The 23,731-nt window shown below is 53.7% G+C and overlaps 7 protein-coding genes across 7 annotated transcripts; 4 read left to right on the top strand and 3 right to left on the bottom strand.

Annotated features, from left to right (window-relative positions):
- Positions 1 to 3,109: 3,109 nt before the first annotated feature.
- B0H65DRAFT_439944 (formate dehydrogenase) lies at positions 3,110 to 4,529 on the top strand (the record flags this gene model as incomplete). Its single annotated transcript, XM_062825454.1, has 4 exons — positions 3,110 to 3,112; positions 3,188 to 3,235; positions 3,401 to 3,555; positions 3,614 to 4,529. The coding sequence occupies 4 exons, from the start codon at positions 3,110 to 3,112 to the stop codon at positions 4,527 to 4,529; spliced, it is 1,122 nt and encodes a 373-aa protein (XP_062684285.1).
- Positions 4,530 to 5,540: 1,011 nt separating this feature from the next.
- B0H65DRAFT_420881 (leucine--tRNA ligase precursor, mitochondrial) lies at positions 5,541 to 8,563 on the bottom strand (the record flags this gene model as incomplete). The annotated part of the gene is made up of 2 exons (XM_062824308.1): positions 5,541 to 7,979; positions 8,033 to 8,563. The coding sequence occupies 2 exons, from the start codon at positions 8,561 to 8,563 to the stop codon at positions 5,541 to 5,543; spliced, it is 2,970 nt and encodes a 989-aa protein (XP_062684286.1).
- A 764-nt stretch (positions 8,564 to 9,327) lies between these two features.
- On the top strand, positions 9,328 to 11,847 carry B0H65DRAFT_456617 (amino acid permease-domain-containing protein). Its single transcript, XM_062826303.1, has 2 exons — positions 9,328 to 10,752; positions 10,803 to 11,847. The coding sequence occupies exons 1-2, from the start codon at positions 9,733 to 9,735 to the stop codon at positions 11,649 to 11,651; spliced, it is 1,869 nt and encodes a 622-aa protein (XP_062684287.1). The 5' UTR covers positions 9,328 to 9,732; the 3' UTR covers positions 11,652 to 11,847.
- Positions 11,848 to 12,064: 217 nt separating this feature from the next.
- B0H65DRAFT_518812 (uncharacterized protein) lies at positions 12,065 to 14,184 on the top strand. Its single transcript, XM_062828704.1, has one exon. It carries the CDS (start codon positions 12,263 to 12,265, stop codon positions 13,868 to 13,870), a length of 1,608 nt encoding a protein of 535 aa, XP_062684288.1. The 5' UTR covers positions 12,065 to 12,262; the 3' UTR covers positions 13,871 to 14,184.
- Positions 14,185 to 14,658: 474 nt separating this feature from the next.
- Positions 14,659 to 16,348, bottom strand: B0H65DRAFT_105923 (S-adenosyl-L-methionine-dependent methyltransferase). The gene is made up of 3 exons (XM_062820486.1): positions 16,279 to 16,348; positions 15,779 to 16,198; positions 14,659 to 15,707 (listed from the first exon to the last, which is right to left on the bottom strand). The coding sequence occupies exons 2-3, from the start codon at positions 16,057 to 16,059 to the stop codon at positions 14,753 to 14,755; spliced, it is 1,236 nt and encodes a 411-aa protein (XP_062684289.1). The 5' UTR covers positions 16,060 to 16,198; positions 16,279 to 16,348; the 3' UTR covers positions 14,659 to 14,752.
- Positions 16,349 to 16,435: 87 nt separating this feature from the next.
- Positions 16,436 to 17,880, top strand: B0H65DRAFT_555928 (Sucrase/ferredoxin-like-domain-containing protein; the record flags this gene model as incomplete). Its single annotated transcript, XM_062830041.1, has 2 exons — positions 16,436 to 16,981; positions 17,143 to 17,880. Exons 1-2 carry the CDS (start codon positions 16,592 to 16,594, stop codon positions 17,878 to 17,880), a joined length of 1,128 nt encoding a protein of 375 aa, XP_062684290.1. The 5' UTR covers positions 16,436 to 16,591.
- Positions 17,881 to 18,064: 184 nt separating this feature from the next.
- B0H65DRAFT_456626 (phospholipid-translocating P-type ATPase) lies at positions 18,065 to 22,864 on the bottom strand. Its single transcript, XM_062826304.1, has 3 exons — positions 18,955 to 22,864; positions 18,484 to 18,893; positions 18,065 to 18,426 (listed from the first exon to the last, which is right to left on the bottom strand). Exons 1-3 carry the CDS (start codon positions 22,375 to 22,377, stop codon positions 18,309 to 18,311), a joined length of 3,951 nt encoding a protein of 1,316 aa, XP_062684291.1. The 5' UTR covers positions 22,378 to 22,864; the 3' UTR covers positions 18,065 to 18,308.
- Positions 22,865 to 23,731: the final 867 nt, after the last annotated feature.

Below are 23,731 nucleotides of genomic sequence, written 5' to 3' on the forward strand. Positions count from 1 at the left end.
TAGCGCCCAAGAAGAGCCCCTGCGTCGCATGGCATCGGGACTGGTTTTCTCCACCTCGGGGGGAAGATGGGGGTCACGACTCACGGCTCCGACAACGGGAAGATGGAAATGTGCCGGACGGGTGATTGATGGCCGAGACAGGCCCATATCTATCCCGAAAGAAGCCAGTGTTTCTTCCGGTGTCGAGCAGCCCATCGCAGGTATTCCCCCCCTCAGCTATGGTGCCGTCCCATCTTGGCTATACTTGAGGGACTTCTTATTCTCGATGACGGAAGGAAGGGGTTTGATTTATATATACTCTCGAAATCAGATCAAAGACATCGACCCCTGAGACTCCCTCATGAAGCTGAGCTCTACCCTCAACCCCACCTATCCCCATCATCACCAACAACAGCCATCTGCCGTCGAGCTTGGCGAGATAATCATTATGCAAGGTACGAGGTACCATGCCGGACAGATGGGTCACGTCCATCAACGTTCATCAACGTCCCGGACATCCTTCAACCCTGGTCATCATCAAGGGATCTTGTGCCCTTCTTGCCGAGCTACTGCGTACAGTTGATCGAATGGTACCTATCCTGAGGCTCTGCTGAGCTATGCTATTCCTGCCCAAGCATGCAAACCCGAATGCCGACCAAGGTACCCCAAGATACTCGTCTGGGCTAGAAGCGCCCTTCAGACCCAATGCTGCGGCCAAGGGGTGTGACAGGCGTTTCGAGCCCACACGAGTAGTCGGTTCACTTGACTGTACCAAAGCTTCTCCTTCAACCCTGATCATCAAGGAGCCTCGGACCCTTTCTGCCGCGTTTCCTACCTGCACTGCTGTGAAGAGTTGATCGGTTGGTACCTACCCTGAGGCTGTGAGCTATCCTTTTCCTGCCCAAGAAAGCAAGCCCGAATACCGAGTTCCTCATCCATCTCGAACCCGAGCATTAAGGAGGCTTACAACTAACTCGCCAAAGTGGCAAGATCCCTTTACTGTGTAACTTCCCTACCCCAAGCTATCATCATCATCATCATCAGCGAGCAGGCAGGAGAGCACGACGACCAAGTCCGAACACCGACATAGCTACGCTCCCTCCCTGGCGCCTAACGGTCTCCGAATAGCGACTGGATGGCGTGGCGTGATGTTCCTCGTGCTAGTACGTTTCAAGCTTCTTCCCAACAGCTAGCGCAGGTGAAGAGCCGCACACCGCAGCTGGTCATGGTCTCTCGGAGCGATCACGGAGTTCTAACGGTCCGTGTGGGAGAGAAAGGAAGGAACTCCACATGGGTTTTCTCATGAACTTCCTCCGGCGTTCCGAGCCTTCCAGAGTTCCAGGGGACCATGGATAGGTAGGCAAGGAAGGACAACAACCAAGCTTTTTTTGGTGGCGGGAGATCAACCGAGGCTGGCTTTGTGAGATCTTGACGGAGGTTTCGTTTGGCTGGTGTATAGCACAAGGCATCCTGTCCTTTGGAAAGCATGACGCGTTGGGTTGTGAAGATCAAGGGGAATGCTATCATCACTTGCTGTAAAAGCCAATTGAAGGCGATGATGGAAAGTCATGATGAGGCGGTTTCGGCGGGCTATCTCATTTTCCATACGTGTAGACGCCCACAACCGGTGCATCCGTTTCCTGATCTTCGGGAGAAACATGGTGTTGAGAATTCATGAGGCGAATCCAAGAGAATTCCCCAGATGTTCCGCTAACAGTTCTGCTACCATATTCAGCCAAGCTCAGATAGCGTAGTTCTGCCAAAAACTCACAAATAAACTGCCCAAGGAAAGGAACGTCAGAGCGGAGGCAAGCGGCGGCGGGAACAGAACAGGCCAGCTGACGCGGTGCCTTTACCCCGCTCCAGACCGTTTATTTCCAAACCAGGGGACCAGGGGGGCGATGCCGAACCATCACCGAACAACACGACAACGGTAATAAACCTGCCTGCAAACCATCAACAACAACACCGAATCCGAAAGAAGCCGCGGCAAAGCAACCTGAACATGGATCGATCCCTAGTTTCAGAATTCGGTACAGCGGCCGCCACGCATGCCGTGTCCGGCGCTTCCTCACGAGGCGGAAAATGGTTTCGCTATCTTTGTCCGAGGCCTTCAACGGTAATCCCCAGTCTCGGGATCTACACCTTTGTGGAGCCCCGCGTGGTTGACAGCTCTGTTGACAGAGGGCCAGAGAAGCATACGTGTTAGCAAACGGGAAGTGCGGGCCAGATGCCAGAATGGAGGCGATGCCAACGGTGTAGGTGATCAATGACTTCAACGAGACCGGTGACCGGGCGAGATTTTACTTGGTGATGACAGATTTACAATATCGCGATGAGAAGGATAGAGGGAACACAAGACACGAACGGGAGGGGAAGCTGAAGAGGGCTTCCAAGTATCTTGGCGTGAAGCCAACATATCAAGTAACACATCACTTTAGTAACCGTCGAGCTGTCTAAAAGGCTCCGGCTAAACACACACCGGGCATTCTTGTGTGGGCGTGGGGATGTTGTCTGCATCCAAATGTTGCCTGAACTACTCGTCAGGTACCGACCGTCTGACTGTGGCCAGCCCACTAGTCATCCGTTCAGACGAACGATTCCGAGATATTTCCCGCGCCATCTGAAAGTCGGTATCCCACAGCAACCCCATGACTATCCCGATGTCACCGATGTGGCATTCCCCACGGTGTGACATAGCGACAGCAACAACAGGACTCGATTGGTTGAAGCTTCATGTACACGATCGAATTGCCCCTGGGAGGAACATCCCGTACCCCGCTGTCTCTCTGTTGTGTTCGCCCTTCGCCCTTTGCCCCTCCTCTCCTCATCGAAACTAAGCTAACCAACGATGCCGGATGGGACGCTGTCGAAACTCGGGTATCGATTCATGATGGGAGGCAGGAAAGAGCGGCGAGAGGAAAAGAGGGGCTCAAGTGAATGAGAGACCATCAGTTCCTGAGATATAAATCATGGGCATCTCCCGATCTCATAGCAATCCAAATTCATCATCACACTCTTCACTCAACAACAAACACTTCCAACACTTCTCTATATAAAGACGTTCCTCTCGTCTTTTGTCAATAACTTCATCAAACCTTTTTACCACACAAACAAAACAACCGACAAAATGGTACTTTTATCCCGCTCCGTTGCTTCTTCCACCTCATCCTCTTCAAGCACATTGCTAACAACACGACGTGAATAGGTCAAGGTTCTTGCGGTTCTCTATGACGGCGGCAAGCACGCCGAGGAGGTAAGATCTACATTTACTTACTCCACTCTGCGGGTTCGGGATCTGGCATGAACCTGGTTGGCTTCCGGCTTGGCATAGCGTGGTTGTTGGCTTGGCTTCATCGTCATCTTAGACATGATCGCGATCCATCTCATGGACATGGGCTAACAACTTTCAACTCATCAGGTCCCCGAGCTTCTCGGAACCATCCAGAACGAGCTTGGTATCCGCAAGTGGTTGGAGGACCAGGGCCACACTCTCGTAACCACCTGCGACAAGGACGGTGAGAACTCTACTTTCGACAAGGAGCTTGAGGATGCCGAGATCATCATCACCACTCCGTGAGTTCCCCTACAACTTTCCCCTACAGGTGTTATTCAATGCTAACCTCAACCACAGCTTCCACCCCGGCTACCTCACTGCTGAGCGTCTCGCTCGTGCCAAGAAGCTCAAGCTTGCCGTCACTGCCGGTATCGGTTCCGACCACGTCGACCTCAATGTCGCCAACAAGACCAACGGCGGTATCACCGTCGCCGAGGTCACCGGCTCCAACGTCGTCTCCGTCGCTGAGCACGTCATCATGACCATGCTCGTCCTCGTCCGCAACTTCGTTCCCGCCCACGAGCAGATCCAGGAGGGCCGCTGGGACGTCGCCGAGGCCGCCAAGAACGAGTACGATCTCGAGGGCAAGGTCGTCGGTACCGTCGCCGTCGGCCGTATCGGTGAGCGTGTCCTCCGTCGTCTCAAGGCCTTCGACTGCAAGGAGCTCCTCTACTACGACTACCAGCCCCTCTCTCCCGAGAAGGAGGCCGAGATTGGCTGCCGCCGCGTCCTCGACCTCGAGGAGATGCTCGCCCAGTGCGACGTTGTCACCATCAACTGCCCCCTTCACGAGAAGACCCAGGGTCTCTTCAACAAGGAGCTCATCTCCAAGATGAAGAAGGGCTCGTGGCTCGTCAACACTGCCCGTGGCGCCATCGTCGTCAAGGAGGACGTCGCCGAGGCCCTCAAGTCCGGCCACCTCCGCGGCTACGGCGGTGACGTCTGGTTCCCCCAGCCCGCCCCCGAGGACCACCCCCTCCGCTACGCCAAGAACCCCTTCGGCGGCGGCAACGCCATGGTCCCCCACATGTCCGGTACCTCGCTCGACGCCCAGAAGCGTTACGCCGAAGGCACCAAGGCCATCATCGAGAGCTACCTCTCTGGCAAGCACGACTACAGGCCTGAGGATCTTATCGTCTACAACGGTGACTATGCCACCAAGTCTTACGGTGAGCGCGAGCGCGCCAAGGCTGCTGCTGCCAAGTCTGCTTAAGGGAAGGGCTTTTTTGTACGATTGAATAGCGATGCATTTTAGGATAGATAACGGAATATCAATGATAATGTGACTTAACATACATCTTTGTCGTGAAGAACGGTGATAGTGACATGCGAGCGAGCGACGAACTTGACTGATATTTTGTATCCTTCGACAGACTTGGTCATTCATTGTGCACACCAGCCCTGCCTGTCTGTCAGCAAGAGAGTGAGTGGGTGAGTGGGTGTTGCGTGGCAAGCACAGATCACCACCACCACCACCACCCACCCACCCACGGTTAGTTAGGGTTTTTTTTTGCTACTCTTTAAAAAACCCAAAGAACACGCCTCTATGATTCTTAACTAGTTTGGAGCGCGCGACAAAAATAGCAAAAAGCTCAGTCAGTCGCCCAGGAGGTTTGGGGGAACGGGAACGAACCACCATGCTCTGCTCCAGCTGTACAACCTACCTACGAAAACTGTACCTCGCGAGGGTACCAACGCACGCCGCCCGGCAATGTTTTCATCAACGGGAACCACTGCGCCGTAAGACCACAGGGGCCCCCGTTGTGGTAGAGGGACTAGAATAGGTAACGGACCTTATATGGTGCGTTTGGTGCCTGGCGCCTGGTGCTTGGAGCTGAGGGATGCGATGGGATGAGATGGGATGAGATGGGATGAGATGGGATGAGATGGGATGAGATGGGATGAGATGGGATGAGATGGGATGAAAGGGGCCCGGGCGGGCTCTCGGAGTGAGAGTTGGGAGTTGCAGGTTGGGAAGGTACGCGGGTATGGATGCTGGCCAGCGGCTGATGAGGATGTCTACGGTGATGTTCATAGAGATACAGAACAAGGATCGCCGGTTTCCAGAACAGAACATGGCGAAAGGAAAATAAGAGTAGCAATGATTCTATATCTCTAACCTAACCTACCCTACTCGCCCTCTTCAATCATACAAACACCTATTATTCTTACAGTACACCCACCCCCCTCTAGACTACCAGTCCACCAGTCTCGACCGGGCAGTCTACATAACAACATTCAACAACCTCCCCCCCCTAACAACAATAACCTTCTTCGCCTTGTTCACATCCACCCCGTAGCGCCCCTCCAGCTTCGCTTTTCCTTCTTCCGTCCTCAACACCTCCGCCACAATAAACTCCCTCAATTTCTCGGTATCCTTTTCCAACCCGGCCGGCGGCGTCCCTATCTCCACCGCGAACTTGGTCTTGCCATTCAACTGCACCGCGCACGTCTGCTTCCTGCTCTTCAAGATGGCCTCGGTGCCATCTGGGGTTGGGAATCTTGCCGCTTCACTGGTCACATCAAACAGGCTGCTGCCGGCTTGGTTGGGGTACAGCACACTCCAGCACTCCTCGGCAAAGGCGGGCGCAATGGGCGCCATCATGCGGATCAGAGCGGAAACTGCTTCGCGCTTGATTAAGGGGTCGGCGGCGTCGTAGTTGGAGGAGGAGGCAATCACGTTGGTGAGCGACATCAGGTCTGAGATGACCGTGTTGAGGGTGTAGACTTTGTTGTAGGAAGCGGTGACGGAGGAGATGGTGCGTTGGACTTCGCGCCAGATGGTGATGGAGGCGTCGAGTTTGGCTAGGTCATCAACAGACTCAGATTTTTGTTGTTGTTGCTGTTCAAAGAAGGCCTTGACGTTGCTGGCCGAAGACGGGGTCTCAGCAGAGGAAGAGGCAGTGACGACCTTCTGCACCAAATCATAAACACGACTCAACCACCTCGTCACACCAGTAATCTTGTTCTCATCCCAATCCAAAATCTCGCTGACGGGCGCCTGGAAGAGCATGTGCGCGCGCGTGGCGTCGGCGCCGTACTGCGCGATGAACGTGGTCGGGTCCACGCCGTTGTGCTTGGACTTGGACATCTTCTCGTAGCTGACGTTGGCGAGCGCGCCCGTGGCCACCACCTTGGGTTCGTTCGGGTTGCTGAGGTCGACTTCGTCCGGCTTGAGGAAGCGGCCCGTGGCTGGGTCGGTGTAGGTCTTGCCGTGCACCATGCCTTGGGTGATGAGACGCTTGAAGGGTTCGTAGACTTCAGAGGACTCGTCGGACTCGGCAGCTTCGGTGGCGTTGGGTTCCTTGCCGGCAAACGAGGAGGTCATGAGGAACTTGTAGATGAAGCGGGAGTAGAGCAGATGCAGAATGGCGTGCTCGACGCCGCCGATGTAGAGGTCAACGGGAGTAAGGGCTTTGGCCTTCTCGGGCGAGAAGGGCGCCTCCTTGTTGTGGGCGTCGATGAAGCGCATGTAGTACCAGCTCGAGTCGACAAAGGTGTCCATGGTGTCGGTGTCGCGCTTGGCCTCGCCGCCGCACTTGGGGCAGGATGTGTTGATCCAGTCGGTCTGGGACTCGAGGGGGTTGCCAGTCTTCTTACCCGCCCAGTGCTCGTCGACTTCGGGGAGCACAACGGGCAGTTGCTCGTCGGGGACGGGGACGGTTCCGCAAGAGCCGCAGTGCACGATGGGGATGGGTGTTCCCCAGTATCTCTGGCGGCTGATCAGCCAGTCGCGCAGGCGCCATTTCTCGGTCTCCTTTGCGAGACCAGCAGGCTCAAGCAGCTTGACCAGCATCTCACCGGCCTCCTTGGACGACTTGTCCTTGAAGATACCACTGTTGGCGTTCATAACGCCGTGTTCAGTGAATGGCTCGTTGGGCATGGCGGTAGTCGTCTCATCCTCAGAAGCCGCTAGGACGAAGCGAACGGGAGCGTCGTAGTGGTGTTCCTTCCAGAAAGCATGGTCCCTCAGATCATGCCCAGGCACACCCATGACCGCACCCTCACCATAGTCACCAAGGACATACGGCGCAACGTAGATGGGAAGCGAGACCTTGGTGTCCTCGGGTGTCTCTTCGTGATAGGCCAAGGGGTTGACGGCGCGGATGTGAGGGAGCAGGTATCCAACCTTGGAGTCAGGAGGGAGTCCGGGCAATGTGCTGAGGAAGGCCTGAAGCTCGGGGTCGCTCTTTGCCAGTTGCTGAACAGAAGGATGAGTAGCAGCGAGGGCAATGTACTGGACACCAAAAAGGGTATCAGGACGACTGGTGAACACCTCGATGGCAGAGTGAGTGCCCTGGCCAAAAGCCAGGACGGGGAACTTGACAGTAGCGCCCTTGGACTTGCCCAGCCAATTCTTCTGCATGGCCAGCACTCTCTCGGGCCATGCCTCGTCCTTGGCCAGTGTCTCGAGGTCTTTGAGCAGGGACTCGCGGAATTCGGAGATCTTGAGAAACCACTGCTTCAGCCTGCGTTTCTCGACCTTGGCGCCAGATCTCCATGAGCATCCGTTGGCATCAACTTGCTCGTTAGCAAGCACGGTCTTGTCGACAGGGTCATAGTTGACCTCGGCTTCCGCCTGGTAGGCAAGACCCTTCTCATGGAGAGCGAGGAAGATCTTTTGCGTATGCTGATAGAAGTCGGGGTCGCAAGTGGCAAGTTCCTGGGTTGGGTTAGCATGTAGTTTCATAGTAACATAAAGTGTGGAATACGCACACAGTTCCAGTCCCATGAGCCGTTCATGACATCCAGCTGCTCCTTCATCCTAGCGATATTGGCCTTGGTCCATGTAGCCGGGTTAATGCCTCTCTCAATGGCAGCATTCTCAGCTGGCAATCCAAAGGCATCCCAACCCATGGGCAACAGGACCTTGTGGCCCTGGAGAGTTTGGAACCTCGCAATCACATCGGCAATGGTGTAGACTCTGAGATGGCCGAGGTGCAGATAGCCCGACGGATAGGGAAACATGGGGAGAACATATTTGTTCTTTTCGTCCTCCTTTGCGCCCTTCTCACGGCTCGACTCGGACCATTTCTGGCGCCATTTTTGGTCGAGGGCAGGGAAGTCTAGCTTGTGGTCGGCATAGAATCTCTTCCAAGACTCGGTGTCCAAGTGTTGAAGGACAACGCCAACAGGGCGTCGGGGAGAAGCAGCAAGAGAAGCAGCCGCTGAGGAGAGGACTGGTCGTAGTGATGAGCCCAGCTTGGGCACTAACCGGCCGAGCGGCCTTGCGCAAATGAGAGGCATCGCGTTGTTTTTGTTTGGGCTGATTATCACATTGCCTGGTCAACCGGCGGGGAAGTTCAGTTGGAGGAGGAGACAGCCGAAGCAGAGCTCTTTAGAAGTGCATGTTCATCCGATTTGATTGCATCCAGAGTCAACGGGCAGCTGCGTCCTCAGTCTTTTTGTTTACATGGTCGTTGCTCCCAAGTCAACAAACAATAAATAAATCCAAAGCTCCCTCATGCTGCGATAGAGCAATATTCTCGACTTAGAAGCTGTTGTATTCAACATCGGGAGTCAATTTTTACTTTTCTTGGCTTTATCGATCTGCAGGGTATCTTGAGTCCCAGGTACAAAAGGTGAAGCTGCAGGACTGTTATCCAGAGACTCGCAGACTTTAGATACTGGTTGTGATACATATAAAATCTTTCTCAGAGTAAAGTAATTGGAAATAACAATGTCCTCAAGCACTAACAAAGTTAAGCATAATCATCCAATTCCAATATTCACAGTTCGCATGACTTTCATCATCAAGTCACTGGTACTTTGCAGATGAAGAACAACAGCCCGCCAACTGCCAGATGGGTCACGGTGGGAGTGCACAGACCAGGCAAACTGGAGGTCAAGGTCATGGTGTGGAGCGTGCCCCTTGAACCTGCTTCTTGGCCCGCAATTGGCCCGCATTTGGCTTGTCTTGCCTGCCGGGGAAACTGGGGTGCTACCCGCCGCCCCGTACTTTGGGCCCTGTTTCCATCCAGACTTCTCTGAAGCTTCCAGGGCAGCTTGTCGCGGTCACTGTCACTGTCACTGTTCAAAGAAAAAGAGGGCGTCCCTGACAAGCCTCCTTTTCCCCAGATTCGGCCAGAGACACCATCCCACATTCTAGACTCTTTTTTAATTCCTTTCTTCTCTGTGTTCTATTAGCTTGCTATTCAAGCCTCACCATTGGAAACTGTGTTAACCACTAGCCACGATTATAACGAAAAGAGATACCCTCCACTACCACTATTACAACCACTTAATACCAACCACCTTGACCGAGACTTGCGCCAATCTCTATCTTGAACAATTCTTTACTCGACAACCGAGTCGCATAAGTTTCAGCTATACGGCTATGATCCCCTTGTCAACATAAACACTCCCGAGTTTACAAGTTCGACCGACCGAGCGCCCCCAGAGGTAGCACCCGAGACATGCCACCATTGTACTCTCACAACCTGGAACCCGGGCGCGACTCGCTAGAACTCGCCTCTCTAGCTAGCTCAGACCGCGGGCCTGACACCGGCGACGATACCAGTTCCCGTCCGAGTATATCTTCGTCGCGAAAGCTCTCACTCGAGCGAGAGGACCCCCTGGACAATGGCAACTACGCTGCCTCGGGCCACCGTGTGCGCCCAGAACGATCCATGTCTGTGAACTCTACATTCAGCTTCGCCGCCAACCTCTTTCCTCTATCGTCGACAACCGGAGGCGGATATGCCCCGCTGGGCGCACCCACAGCAACGAGGGGTCATGGCAATGGCGGCTTGGGAGGAGGCTCGTTGGAGAAGCACAAGACCTTGACCTACCTCAATGGTCTGTCCCTGATTGTGGGCTTGATTATCGGATCCGGCATCTTTTCTTCGCCTAGTCAGGTCAACGCCAATGCAGGGTCGCCTGGAGCAGCCATCATCGTATGGGTTGTGGCAGGAATTTTGGCTTGGACGGGCGCCGCAAGTTACGCAGAGCTGGGAGGTGCCATACCATTGAACGGAGGCCCGCAGGTATACCTCTCCAAGATCTTTGGAGAACTGGCCGGATTCCTATTCACATGGGTCGCGGTGCTGGTCCTGAAGCCTGGTAGCGCTGCCATCATCTCCATCATCATGGGCGAGTACCTGGTGAGGACCTTCATTGGCGCTGAAGCCGAGACCATCAACCCCTGGATCAGCAAGTCGGTCGCGCTGGTCGGACTCTTTCTGGTCACCTTTCTGAACTCGGTCTCGACCAAGCTCGGGACAAGGATGAACGATATGCTCATGTTTCTCAAATTTGTTGCATTGCTTGGCGTTACCATTATTGGCATTGTTGTTGCGGCGACTGGATTCTCATTTTCCGGGGCGGCAAATCTCGACTGGAAGAAGCATGACTGGTTTGAGGGGACCAAGATGGATGCGTCGGCTTTTGCGGTGGCCTTGTATGCCGGTCTTTGGGCATTCGATGGATGGGATAACGTAAGAGTTTCCTCTACCCCTTTTGTTGACTCTCGCTAACATGATCTCAGACCAATTATGTGGTTGGCGAATTCCGCAACCCCGGCCGGGACCTCCCGCGCGTCATTCACACAGCCATGCCCCTCGTCATTCTGAGCTACATCCTGGCCAATGTGGCTTACTTCTTCGTCCTTCCCCTGGATACCATCAACTCGACCAACACGGTGGCCGTCATTTTCGGTTCCAAGGTCTTCGGCCCCGTTGGCGCGCTAATCCTCGCTCTTATCGTCAGCGCCTCCTGCTTCGGCGCTCTCAATGCCTCCACCTTCACCAGCAGCCGCCTCGTCTACGTTGCCGGCAAAGAAGGCTATATCCCCGAGCTCTTCGGGCGCATTGGCAGCGGTACCGCCGTTGACCAACATGAATCTCTAACTACCACGCGCACTCGCTCGTGGTTCACCAAGAAGCTCATCCGCATTGTTGCCGATGAAGATACCGGTCTCTTCTACACACCTATCCCCGCGCTCATGCTCAACTGCACCCTCACGGCCGCTTACGTGTGCGTGGGCGAGTTTGGCACGCTCGTCACCTTCTACGGCGTGGCTGGCTATACCTTCTACTTTGTAACAGTGCTGGGCCTGATCGTGCTTCGGGTTAAGGAACCTAATCTCGAGAGGCCGTACAAGACGTGGATCACCACGCCTATTATCTTCTGCTGCGTGAGTCTGTTCCTGCTGAGCAGGGCCGTCTTTGCCCAGCCGCTGCAGACGTTGTTGGTTGTGGCTTTTGTGGTGGTGGGCGTGCCGGTGTACTATTGGAGGAGGTATGTGAACGGACGGAGTGCCGTTAAGAGAGAAGTGGGAGGGATGAGGGAGGTGAGGGAAGGGAGACCGTGGTGGAAGTTTTGGCAGAGGAGGTAATGAGGATTTGGTGCTGGCTGGTTAGCCAACGCTGCCTCTTGGATAGTGATGAAGGTTGTTTATGAACAAGAAGCCTTGTCTCCTGGCAAGGTAACTTTCTTGCTGAATATCTTAATGACCGAAAGGATGAATAAAACGTCTAGATACCCGGTACTCAGTACCGCAAACAAATATAACTGCTGGGATTCCTCCTGCGTGACTGAGTTTCTACTGCTCCTTGCCTTGGTATGTACCGGGCTGTCAAATACTCAGTATCATGAGGCTTGATCCGATTCGAGCACCGGTCGATCGTGAAGACCTGACCTCCAAAGGGCGTTGCCTTCGCAGGGAACTGATCCGCATAAACCCTAACCCTGAAGCCAACACCAATTCTTGACTTAAACCTCACTTTCTCATTTTCCACTCAACCACAACAGTCGGTCCATGTACATATTTCCGACTGACTCAGGCGGTGTTCACTCTCTCAACCCTCCCCGCCGTTTTCTTTCCTTTTTTTTTTGTCTTGTCTCTCCGGTCATCCCCTCAGTACAACCTTCCGCTCTCGCTGAAAGAGAGTGAAATTTTCACCATCATTGTTCCTGCCGTTTCCGAGTCGAATAAGAACAACAAAAATGAGTAGCCGACTCCTCCGTCCGTTAACACGGCGTCTGCCACCAACAAGCCCAGCATGCCTCCGACCGGGCAGGCCAGGGACATACAGCGTCTCTCATTTCATCCCAGTAGTACACAGCAACACCACCTTTCTCCAGATCCGAAATATCTCCAAGCCATACTCCTCCAAAAACAAGCTCTCCCCCGGCGAAGGCATGGGTCATCCACCCACCCCCCATAACCAAAAACAAGAACAACAATCCAACCAAGACCAAGACGGCCAAAAATCCGACGGATCATCATCATCATCAAACTCCAACTCCAAAACCTTCTTCAAAAAACCCAGCCTCACCAACACCCTCCTCATCGCCGCCTTTTTGTCGGGGTACCTCTTCCACTCCATCATCCTCCGCCCCAACGACCTCTCCCTGAGAGACGTCCCCGTCCTTTTGGGCATCACCTCCCCACCCACGCTCAACACCACTTCCTTCGTTCCTTACACCATCGTTGAGCGCGAGCAGGTGTCGAGTACAGCTTTTGTTTTGGTGGTTGAGCCGTTTAATCCGCTCCACAACAACGTGAGGAATGACCTCCAAGAGGCCTGGCATCACGGCTTGTGGTGCGTCGAGATTAAACAGCCGCAGTTGCAGGTGGCGAGGGATTATACCCCGCTTCCGCCGCCTGTTGGACAAGAAAAAGAGGACATGGGTAGGGGACGGTTGAGGTTCCTGATTAGAAAGATGGAGGGCGGGGAGGTGAGCGGTTATTTGAGTAAGCTGAAGGTGGGGGATAAGGTGGAGTTGAGGGGGCCGCATTTGGGGTTTGATGTTGCGAAGAGGCTTGGTTTGGAGGGCACATCTGGGGAAGAGCAGGGACAGGGACGGGTGGTCTTCCTAGCTGGAGGCACCGGCATCGCGCCGGCGCTGCAGGTGGCTAGGAGGTTGTACGGTCCTGTGTATGAAAAGGGAACCGGAAAAGAGGAGGAGTGGAAGCAGGTGGAGGATATGCCGACAACGCCACCGAAGATGACGATTGTGTGGGCGAATAGGTTGAGGGAGGATTGTCCTGATTGCGAGGACTTGGAGGCGTTGAGGAAGAGGGGGTATTTAATACCTCCTCCTTCTCTTAACGCTAAGAATGCCGCTGCTGGCGCTGGTGCTGGTGGTATCATGCCCTACCTCCAGGACATCAAAGCCCATCACCCCGAGCAGTTCAACTTCGCTTGCACGGTTGACACGGAGAAGGAGTTTATTGACGCCAAGACTATTATTGACGCTGTTGTGTCTACCACCACCCCCAACCCGAAGAAGTCTTCTTCTTCTTCTTCTTCCACCACCACCCTCGCCAAGAGCACGACGACAAACCCCTCTTGCCCCCTCCATTCCTCATCTGCCCTAATCTCCGTCAGCGACAGACAAGACCACGAAGCCAAGTGCAAGTGCGCTTCTCATGCTAACGGCAAGAACCTCCTCATGGTGTCCGGACCGGACGGGTTCATTGCTCGTTTCGCTGGTCCCAAGGCGTGGTCCGAGGGCTTGGAGAGGCAGGGGCATGTGGCCGGGGTGGTGAATGAGTTGATGAGGAGGGGGAAGGTGAGGAAGGAGGAGTGGATGGTTTTGAAGTTGTAGGGTTGGTTGGGTCGATGTCAGTGGCTGATGAGTACGAGATGGGATGGGAGGAAAGGAGGGAAAGGTAGTAGGAAATGGGAAGGAAGAGAAACGTAGGGCAACGTTAGTAAAACGGGCAGAGGTGTTGGGAGGAGCGAGTCCGCGGTTTCTTGTTTGTTCACTGCTTTCTGGTAGATGTTATCTGTATTTTGTACCATTATTCGTTGTAAGATGTAGAGCAAGACCTTAAACTAGACTAGACCTGGGAATTGAGGAGTACTTGGTTAGGATTTTACAGGTGCAACTAGCGAACGTTGGAAACTGAGGGATTTTCTAGAAGCCTATGTCATAGATCATATGTCTTTGTATGAGTGGAAGAGGTTGGGATAGGTTAAAGGAATAGATCACTGCTGCTTCTATATCCTTCTTCTTATGGTCTAGAAACTGGATATCCTAGCTCTGTATCTCCTATTCGCATCACCGTAGACATCCATCCTCATCAGCCACTGGACACCATCAAGCCAGACATCCCCTGCCTTCCCAACACGCAACTCACATTCCGAGCGCGGGCCCTTTCATCCGAACCCTCCGGCTCCAGGCACCATATAAGGTCCGCTACCTAGTCCCTCTACCACAACGGGGAGCCCTGTGGTCTCATGGCGCAGTGGTTACCGTTGATGAATAACTTAGCGCGGCGATTTTCGTAAAGTCTGCAGCTGGGGCGTTGTCGTTCGTTCTACAAGCCTACCTGGGCGACTTAGCTTTTTGCTATTTTTGTCACGCTCCAAACTGATTGAAAGTCGTGCAGACACGTTCTATGGATTTTTCTCTTTCATTTCCACCCTCAAAAAATATTAATAAGGGTGCTAGCAGTTGACACTTCTTCGCCCGTCTTGCTCCCATTTACACATCATGATCAACCACCCCAACCCTCCTCAAATATACACTCCTCCCATGCCCCTCCGGATGACCCTTCACCACAATCTTTTCATTTCGTCCACCCACTCCCACCTCCAAAACCTCTTCATATCCTTCAAATCCCACCAAATCATCCCTCCAGATCTGCACCGCTCCCCCAGCCCCTTTTTCCTTTTCTTCATCAGTCCCTTCCCCCCAATAAAGTCTCCTCAGTTTCCCATCCCCCAAAACCATCCCCGCCACCCGTTTCGCCTGCTCCATATCCCCGACCTCCATCAGCACCCTTTTTGGCCCGTATGTCCTGGCGATTTCTAGTAAGCGGGCATAAAACACGTCTTCTGGTTGGTAGTCAACCTTTCGGAGTAAGTTTTCGTTGTCCGGGTAGTAGTGATCGTAGAAATGCTTCTGGTGTAAATCTACCCTCTCGACGGGCGGGACGAGAGCGAGCTTGGGCTCCCAGTTGCGCACGGAGCGGGAGGTGGAGAGGGCAAAGCCCGAGGGGGAGATGTAAGGGGGGTTGGAGGTTAGGAGGTCCCATTCCCCTGTCCCTGCTGTAGAGGAGGTAGATGATGATGATAAAGGGGTGGTGGAGAGGATGGGATCGAGAGAGGAGGGAGAAAAAATGTCGGCTTTTAGGAAGTGGATTGATCTTTGCGTATGGGAACTGTCTGAGGTTGAGGGAGGGGGGAAGCGGTCCGCACGGAGATTGTGATGCAGGTTTCGCCGGGAGAGGTTGATGGTTTTTTGGGAGATGTCTACTCCCACCACGTTTAGAGATTGGGAGGGGAGAGAGCGGGAGAGTTGGGAGTAGAGGAGGAGGGGAATGCAGCCTGTTCCGGTGCAGAGGTCGATTATGTTGAGTGGTTGGCCTGGATCTGATTTGGAAAGAGAGCGGCGAAGGATGTTGGAGAGGTGGATGGTGTAGGATTCTGTTTCGGTTCTTTTCAATTAGGCATTTGGAGAGCGTTAGTTACATATGTGTGAAGAGAGAATAGTGGAGGGTGTGCCTACCTAGGAATCAAGACGCCTGGTCGGCACTTGATTTCGAGATCACCAAATGGCTGGTTGCCTAGTACGTAAGCCAAAGGGAGACCATTGCCTCGCTTGTCGCAAAGCTTCCATACTCGGGCACCGAAGGGGATGATGGAAGGGGTTTCGGCGACGTGCTGTTTGATCCAGCGGAGCTCGTTGGCGGTTGATTCTAGGGTTCGACAGACGGGAAGAAGTTTGGCGGCGTTGAGACCTAGTTTCTTTCGGCCTTGCCAGAAGAGTTGGGGTTTGATTCGTGGCATAATTTTTGAAGAAGTTGTCACGAGAAGTTGTTTCTGCTTCACAGCCCCAGTCTGTATTGACTTTGGTGGATGATGTTGTAGTTGCGAAGTGATAACGAAAATGTGACGACTTTGAATTTTATTTTTCAGATTCCCTTTACTATCTAGCTATTTAGTAATATGAACCCAGACTGAGAGAAAACCATCCAAGAACCTGAAGAGAAGGTGAGCCGAACTCACTAAAGTCTGTATGTTTATGTACATGACCGAAGTCAACTCGGCGGTTGGAAGTTGATGTGACCGGGTACCCTTTCCGTGGAGATTATGCTCTGATCTTATCAGATTATATAAGCTGTTCCCCTTCGATGACGCCAAAAGTTAAGGTACCCCTGCAGTTCAGCACTCGTAACTCCGAGCTCTCCGTAGACACAACCACCACCATCACCAACCTACATTTGCGACAACGGCGATATAAAAGACGGCACCCCCAGCCCCGATATTAGGCCTTACATGGCTACATAACTTTGCCAATTTCACAACCACCGATAACACCATGCTCCTCCTCCGACCCCTCCGCCAGACATCACGAGTAGCAACCGCGGCCTTGAGCGCTTCGACAGCGCGGGCTTGCGCTCAACGCTCCAGCAATGCCACATTCTACCTCCGACGCACCTATGCAGCAAGAGGCGCACCCGCGAGCTTCCCAACAATCGATACTTGCCCGTCGCCCACCTGCTCATGCGCTCCGACTCCCACGTTCCCCGAAGGCTTCGAGATCGATCACACCACGCCTCTCAACGGTCTTATGCCAAACCACGCCCAGCAAGTCCTAATCTGCACCGGCAAGGACGACTGGCCATCCAAAATCGAGGATGATGACAATGGCCAAAACCATGCCGCCATGCTGCGCGATCTGATCGGCCGTGGAGGTCCCTATAACGATGTGAGTTGACCGAATAAAGCCCATGGAAAGAAAGGTCCAATCACTACAAGACACCACGAATATGGGGATGGTACAAGAATAGAGAAAAAAGAAAGCAGTAATGGCTAACAGGTAAGTTCCCACCTCCCCCTTGAGGCTGAGGTGTTTCCCCAAATCAACAGCCCTTCCACAACATCTCCGTCCTCAACGTCTCCTTCCCCCCATCTTCTTCTTCTTCGCCCTCCGACGCCCCCACGAACACCAAAACAACATCAATCTACCTCCTCCCCGACTTCAAATACCTCCCCTCCCTCTCCTCCGACCCCAACCACCTCAAAGCCCTCGTAAAAGCCCACCTCCTCCCCGAAAAGCTGCACCCCGTGCACGACCACTCGCCGCCCGCCAAGCGGGAGGCACTTCTCTGCGATCCCACGTACGCCGATCTGGTGCCCGGGATTCGTGATATAAAAAACGAGGTGATCGTGTTGATCTGCGGCCATGGCGGGCGGGACCAGCGGTGCGGGGTGTACGGGCCCCTGTTGCGGACCGAGTTCGAGGCGAGGCTGGCGGAGCAAGGACCTGAAAAGATCGAGGTGCTAAAGGGCGCTGCTGCGCCTGCCGAGAAGGAGGACCTGGAGGAGGAAAGTAAGAAGGTCTGGGGAGCGAGGGTCGGGCTGATTAGCCATATCGGTGGCCACAAATTCGCGGGCAACGTGATTGTTTATATTCCGCCGGGGTTGAAGATTTATGACTCGGACGTGCCGCATCCACTGGCGGGACATGGGATTTGGTACGGGCGGGTTGAACCGAAGCATGTGGACGGGATTGTGAAGGAGACGATCGGGAAGGGGAATGTGATTAAGGAGCTGTTTAGGGGCGGGATTAAGCAGGGTGGTGAGATTTTGAGGTTGCCTTTGTAGAGTTCGGTAGATGTAGGTGTAGGGTGTTTGAGTAGTTCGTGAAAAAGTCTTGATAGCTGAAATACAATTCGAACCACGGCTGCGAAGAAAGCACTTGATTACTGTGACATCGCTAGATACCCCTATATACACAGTAGACTTAATGTGCACTTCCAGGTTACGAATGCAAGCAGCCCACCGTCCGTCCACCTTTTGGACGGGTTGGCGGACAATGTCATCGTGCACACCAAGCTCCTGTGCGAATTGATACTGGTGATGGTGATCTGACAATAGTAGTATCAGCGCTATACCAACTTGTGTATTGTGTAGTACGTCTAGTGTAGGAAATCAAAGTCTGGAAAAAACGCCGGCCTATGCAGCCTCGCAGCACCACTTTTTCAACCCACTGCCTCCCCTCCCAACTCAAGCTTTCTTCAAGCCTTCTAACTTTATATCCCCTGAACCTTCCTATACGAAGGCGGTTTCATCGTCCTCCTAATCACCTTGGCCGCATACGTCGGAATGAGCGAAATGGCAGCAATAGCAGCCACGCGCCACAAGAAACCCCTGTTCCCGTTAGTAACCATCATCTCTAACCCGAAGCCGTGGAGAGGTAATACTCACAAAGTCAAAACAAACTTCAAATCAAAATACCCTCCCAAAAACGGTATCGAAACAATATACATCAGAAACGTCCCCACAATCGAGACCACCATGACCCAATGCCACGTCGTGATCTCGATCGCCACCATCAGCAGCTCGTTGAGCACGAGGACCGTGTAGCTGACGGCCAACATGCGGGGGCCATCGACGCCGGTGAGCACTTGAGACAGGCCCTGGATCAAGCAGCCCTGGTAGATGGAGACAAAAACCCAGACGAAAAAGGTGCGGTAGGAAAGAGAGCTGCCGGAGGTTAGCTCCTTGTAGAGCTCGGGATACAAATTGGCGAGGTCTTCGTCTACGTCCTTGTCGAGGACGAGGGAGAGAACCGGGAAGGCGGTGTAGACTGTTGCGTAGCCTACCATTAGCCAGTCCTGTGTTTTTGGTTAGTGACTGCGACTGCAACGAAAGGGATGACCTGGGAGGGAAACATACCTTGTAAAGACCCTCCGGCTCGAACTTCAACGCAATACTGTACATAGTCTGACAAACAGCAATAATCAAGCCACGGTGGATAACAAACTGCGCCAGCTTCGCGCTGCGCTTATAGCTATTACGACCGTGCCAGACCAAAAGCTTCGTCAAATGGTGGAACTGCTCAATGGAAAAGTCGGCCGCCAAACTAGCCTGACGACCCTCCTTGCCCACAATACCCACACCCACGTCCGCAGCCTGGATCATGGAAACATCGTTTCCACCGTCTCCGATGCAGCAGACGCGCTTCTTGGTGTACTCCTTGATCAGCTTGGCGACCTCGGCCTTCTGCGTCGGCGAGCAACGGCAGGCCACGACGGTCGGCAAGAGCACAGCTACCGAGATGAACTCGCGCCGGAAGTGGGTCAGGTACATGGCCAGGGACTCTCCGTCGATGAGCAGACAGGAATCGGTCTTGCTCCGAAGCAGGTCCAGATTATCTTGCGCACCATCCTTCCTCCTGAGCTTGGCGATAGTGTGGATGTACTGACCCCTGGCAACGAGCTTGGAGCTCACGGCGACGCAACGAGCGGTTTCCACCTTGTCGCCGGTAAGCATCCAGATTTTGATACCGGCGTTGCGAAGAAGCTCCAGAGACGGCTTGACGTCTTTCTGCAGCTTATCTTCGACACCCGTCACGCCGAGCAGTTCTAGGTTATGCTCGAGGTACTGCGAGACGACAGCTTGCATGTTGGCTTCGCGACCGCTGATGGCGAGCGAGGCCTCGTGGTGCTTGGCAGAAAATTCCTGATATTCCTTCAAAGACAGACGCTTCCTGCCGACCACGAGCGTGCGGAGACCTTCACGCGCCATGTTCGCCGTCTCCTCGTCGAGCCAGTCGTTGGCGGCGACGATGGAGCTCATGACGGTGTCTGCACCCTTTTGATAGAACCAGATTTCGCTGCTTCCGAGGCTGGGGTTTCCGGGTTGGAGCTTTTCGTAGAACTGGACAATGATGCCCATGCGCTTGCCCTCTGAGGTGAAGGGGAATATGTCGAGAATACGAACCTTGACCACCGGCCGGCCGGTTTCGGCGGATTCGAGGACGATGTTCTTGCGATCTCGGTGAGCCAGACGCAGGCCTACGGATTCGGTCCATTTGACAATGGCAATCTCGTCAGGCGAGCTGGCTTGATATGAGTTGACAGTTTGACCGTTCTCGTCTTCTTCCGAGGTCGGGGTAACATTGTGGCAGAGGGCAAGAGCTAGGACGACATCGCGGACACGCGACCCAATCTCACGGCGTGTTCTCGTAGCACCAACGTTGGCGGCCGAGTATGCCGAGGACGGGGTTGCTAGAGCCAGGCTTGCGGAAGAGGCCGAGGAGCTCAGGTTGAACCCTTGCTTCACGTAGGTGGCAACCTCGTCCATTGCTTCGTTGGCATATGAGACAGTGCCGACGTGGATCTTCTTCATCTCCATTTCGTTTTGGGTTAAGGTGCCCGTCTTGTCACTCAGAAGATACTCTATCCGTCCCAGATCCTCAGGAATCGTACTGGTTCGCACAACAGCCCCGGGGATCCCAGGATCTCTTTGGATAAACCATGAGTAGACAGACTTGCCGAGATCCAAGTTGACACGAAGACTGATGGGAACAATGGTGGAGAACAATACCAAGAATCTCATGATCTTAACGTACCAGACGTTTCCCTTGGCCGTGCTGAAGCCTTCCAGAGCAACAAGAACGATAGACAGGAACAGTGTGAGGAAACACAGGATTTTGGTGAGTGAGTTGATCTCATACTCCAGAAGGCCGGTCTTTGATCGCGAAGGTGATGTAGACAAAGCTGACCGGGTTTGGGGTCCGGTATAAACAATAACTGCGAGGGTTGTCGCATTCGATGCGATGACGGTATTTGCCCAAGCTGTGTTGTCAATCGAGAGGGGCGCTGCCTTGATATCGTCGCCCTCCCTAGGGTTGTAGGCGGCACCGCTCATTACATCCTGTCGCGAAGGGAGAAGTTCCAGTGTTCCGACGAACTCGTTGACCCTCTTGTCAGGCTTTCCGGCTGTAACGCGAAGACGAACCAGTTCTTCAGTGCCGAGGTTCTGAGATAACGGGGATGCCAACCGCAGCTTCCAATCAGTTTCACCATCCAGTTGATCAGTCCGAATAAAAGTCTCGCCGCTAGAGCTTCCCTCGGCGCCCTTGTTGTCGTTCTCCGTAGACGTTTCCGCGTTCTTGGAACTGCCCTCCCCGGCACCGTCATCCTCGACATGATCCAGCAGTAGCACCTCCTCCTTCGCAGGTACCTCCTCCTCAGCCTCCTTGTTGGCACTCGACTCATGCGTCAAGCACTTGAGAATGATAACATCCGCCGGAACGCGATGGCCCTTGGTAAGCTTCAAGACATCACCGACTTTGAGATCCCGCGACTTTTTGCTGATTTCCGAAACGTAGGATGCCGGTAGGTTGCGAAGACCCTGACCTTCAGCCTGTTCCTCTTCTTCCTGGATATCCGACAAGCGGTCAGTTTCCTGCTCAATGCCAAGACGTTTAGAGCCCTTTCGTGTATGCGACGATTTCATCTTCCTCCTCGGCCTGTTTATGCCCAAGCTTGCCCCTGGATCCTCAAACTGTAGGACGGTGTACTCTTCGGAATTCGCCTCATTATCTCTCCTCCTCCTCTCGATATCGTCGTAAGCCTCTTTTGCTAGGGTGATGAACAAGACGAATGCCAAGGGTGCAACATAAGTGGAGAGATAGCCGATTCGTAGTGCGGGGATGGCCTGTGAGAGGGCGACCAGGAGGAAGTACAGGTTGAAGAAGAAGGAGAACTCGTTGTATAGAGTGACTGGCAGAAAACTCCATGCGGTGTACTTTGCGTTGGATATGATGTTGGGTGGGAAACGGGTAGACTGCGATGAGCCAACTGCAACTAATCGTGACGATGAGGGGTCATCCTCCTCCTGTTCTTGTTCCTCGCTATGGCTGCTCTGGTCACCCGACATAAAGCTTGGTAGCTTCATCGAGATGTTTCGAAGACCGTCACTGGCGAACGACCTGCGTCGTCTTCCGCTACTGGTTCGCATGCGGCCGCCACCGCCATGTTCGCTGAGAAGGCCGGCATCCTCGTCGTGGGTGGCACTACTGACGGAGTAGTCATGGCGGAGCAGAGCGTCGGCGTCCTCGTCGTTTCTATCTCGGCTACGGCCTAGCTCGCCATATCCATTGCGTTTGGCGCCACGGCGTAGACCACCCATGCGAAGATTGCGAAGTGCTATACTTGGAGGAGGAGGACGTTGTTCGGACTGCTGCTGGTGGTTAGTGGGATCGTTTGCCTGGGGATCGAGTTCTTCGAGGTCTATCTCCAAGTCGGAGTCGGATTCATCGACGTGGGAATCGGGCGGCTTGGAGAGATGGTATGGGTCTGAAGAAGGCATTCCGCATTGGGCGAAGCCCTTTCCTCCACAAGTAACGTATTTCTTCCAAGTATCTGTCGCGGCCTAACTGTAGCTAAGGTAGCTTGGGCTGTGGTCGTGACTGCTTTCGGATCTGGTTGGTTTGTTTGGGTTGAGTTAGAGGGGTCGCTTGGGAGGGTCCTCTTTGTGTCGAGATCAACTCCTCCTTCCCATAAATAGTGGCCGTGGTTGGTAGTCTAGGTGCGTCTGTCTGCTGCTGGGTGCTGTTGGGTGCTGTGTGTGCTGCGCTTGCAAGGGGAGTCGAGATAGTGGGTGTGTGTAAGGTAAGTTGATAAAGTTAGAGGTACTGCTGGGCAAATACTCCAGTCGTGAATCGTGCGAGTAATTCGTATAATGTTTAAGTCGTCGTGGCATAAGTATAGTCCGTCGTGTCGCACAGCTGGGGAAAGATGGCGATCGCATGTGATGGAAGAAAGTCACAAACGGAGAACGGAAACTAACAAAGTGCCTGGTGAGTGGCAGTGATCGGACTGTGTGCGCGGCCTGCTTTCCGTACCGTACCTCTACGATGACAGCTCCCTCCTGGGGCGTCCAGGCTTATCTGTTAAGGGTGCACTTGTTAAGACATAGGAATCGCCACTCAGAAACAGTCTTTCCCTAACACCAAGAAAGCCCGATAAGCTTCCGCTTCATCGTTCATGCCCCCAGCCGCTGCCATCCTTTTTGGTCATCGTGGTAAGGACAGCTGTTGTAACTTTTTTTGTTAGAGATTCCCCGCGCATTCCCCGCCATCCACATATCAGACCGCCTAGAGTTGCCAGGTGCATACAGAGTACAGGACTTCTGCAACCTCTCTTTCCAATTGCAACGGCGCACCACTCAGGTGTCTGAACTCTTCCGACTCATCGTCACAGTCTTGGATCTTGACAAGTTGCAACATCTTTCATTCTGCCGTTGCGCAGTCCCGTCCTTCCTTCCCACGTGTGATCGACCATTCCATCCCAACGTTTCTCAAGATCTGTAACAAACAGGACGACAGCACTGCCCTCCTCCTTTTCATCACGAAACATAGCCGGCGTTTATACTTTGACCACCATGATCAGCTGTTGAATCTACTCTGCCTGAATACTTGGTTCTTTGTACAAGTCAGTCGTCCCTTTGCTTGCCCCTATTCCCAATCCCATTCGACAATTGCACTCTGGGCGTGGTGAACAGGGGTCGTCTTATCCTCCGAGGCTCCTCAACAAGTCCGCTCCCAGTTCCCGTCGCCAATCGCCGTTCGGTTACGCGATCAAGCGATCGAGTTTCGCCCCATCCTGGACTTCCCACTACTAAGCTAGCTCCTGGCCAACGACACCCTTTCTCCATCTCCAAT

The sequence above is a fragment of the Neurospora tetraspora genome (assembly GCF_033439725.1).
Source record: "Neurospora tetraspora strain CBS 560.94 chromosome Unknown B0H65scaffold_2, whole genome shotgun sequence".
Classification (NCBI taxonomy): Eukaryota; Fungi; Ascomycota; class Sordariomycetes; order Sordariales; family Sordariaceae; genus Neurospora; species Neurospora tetraspora.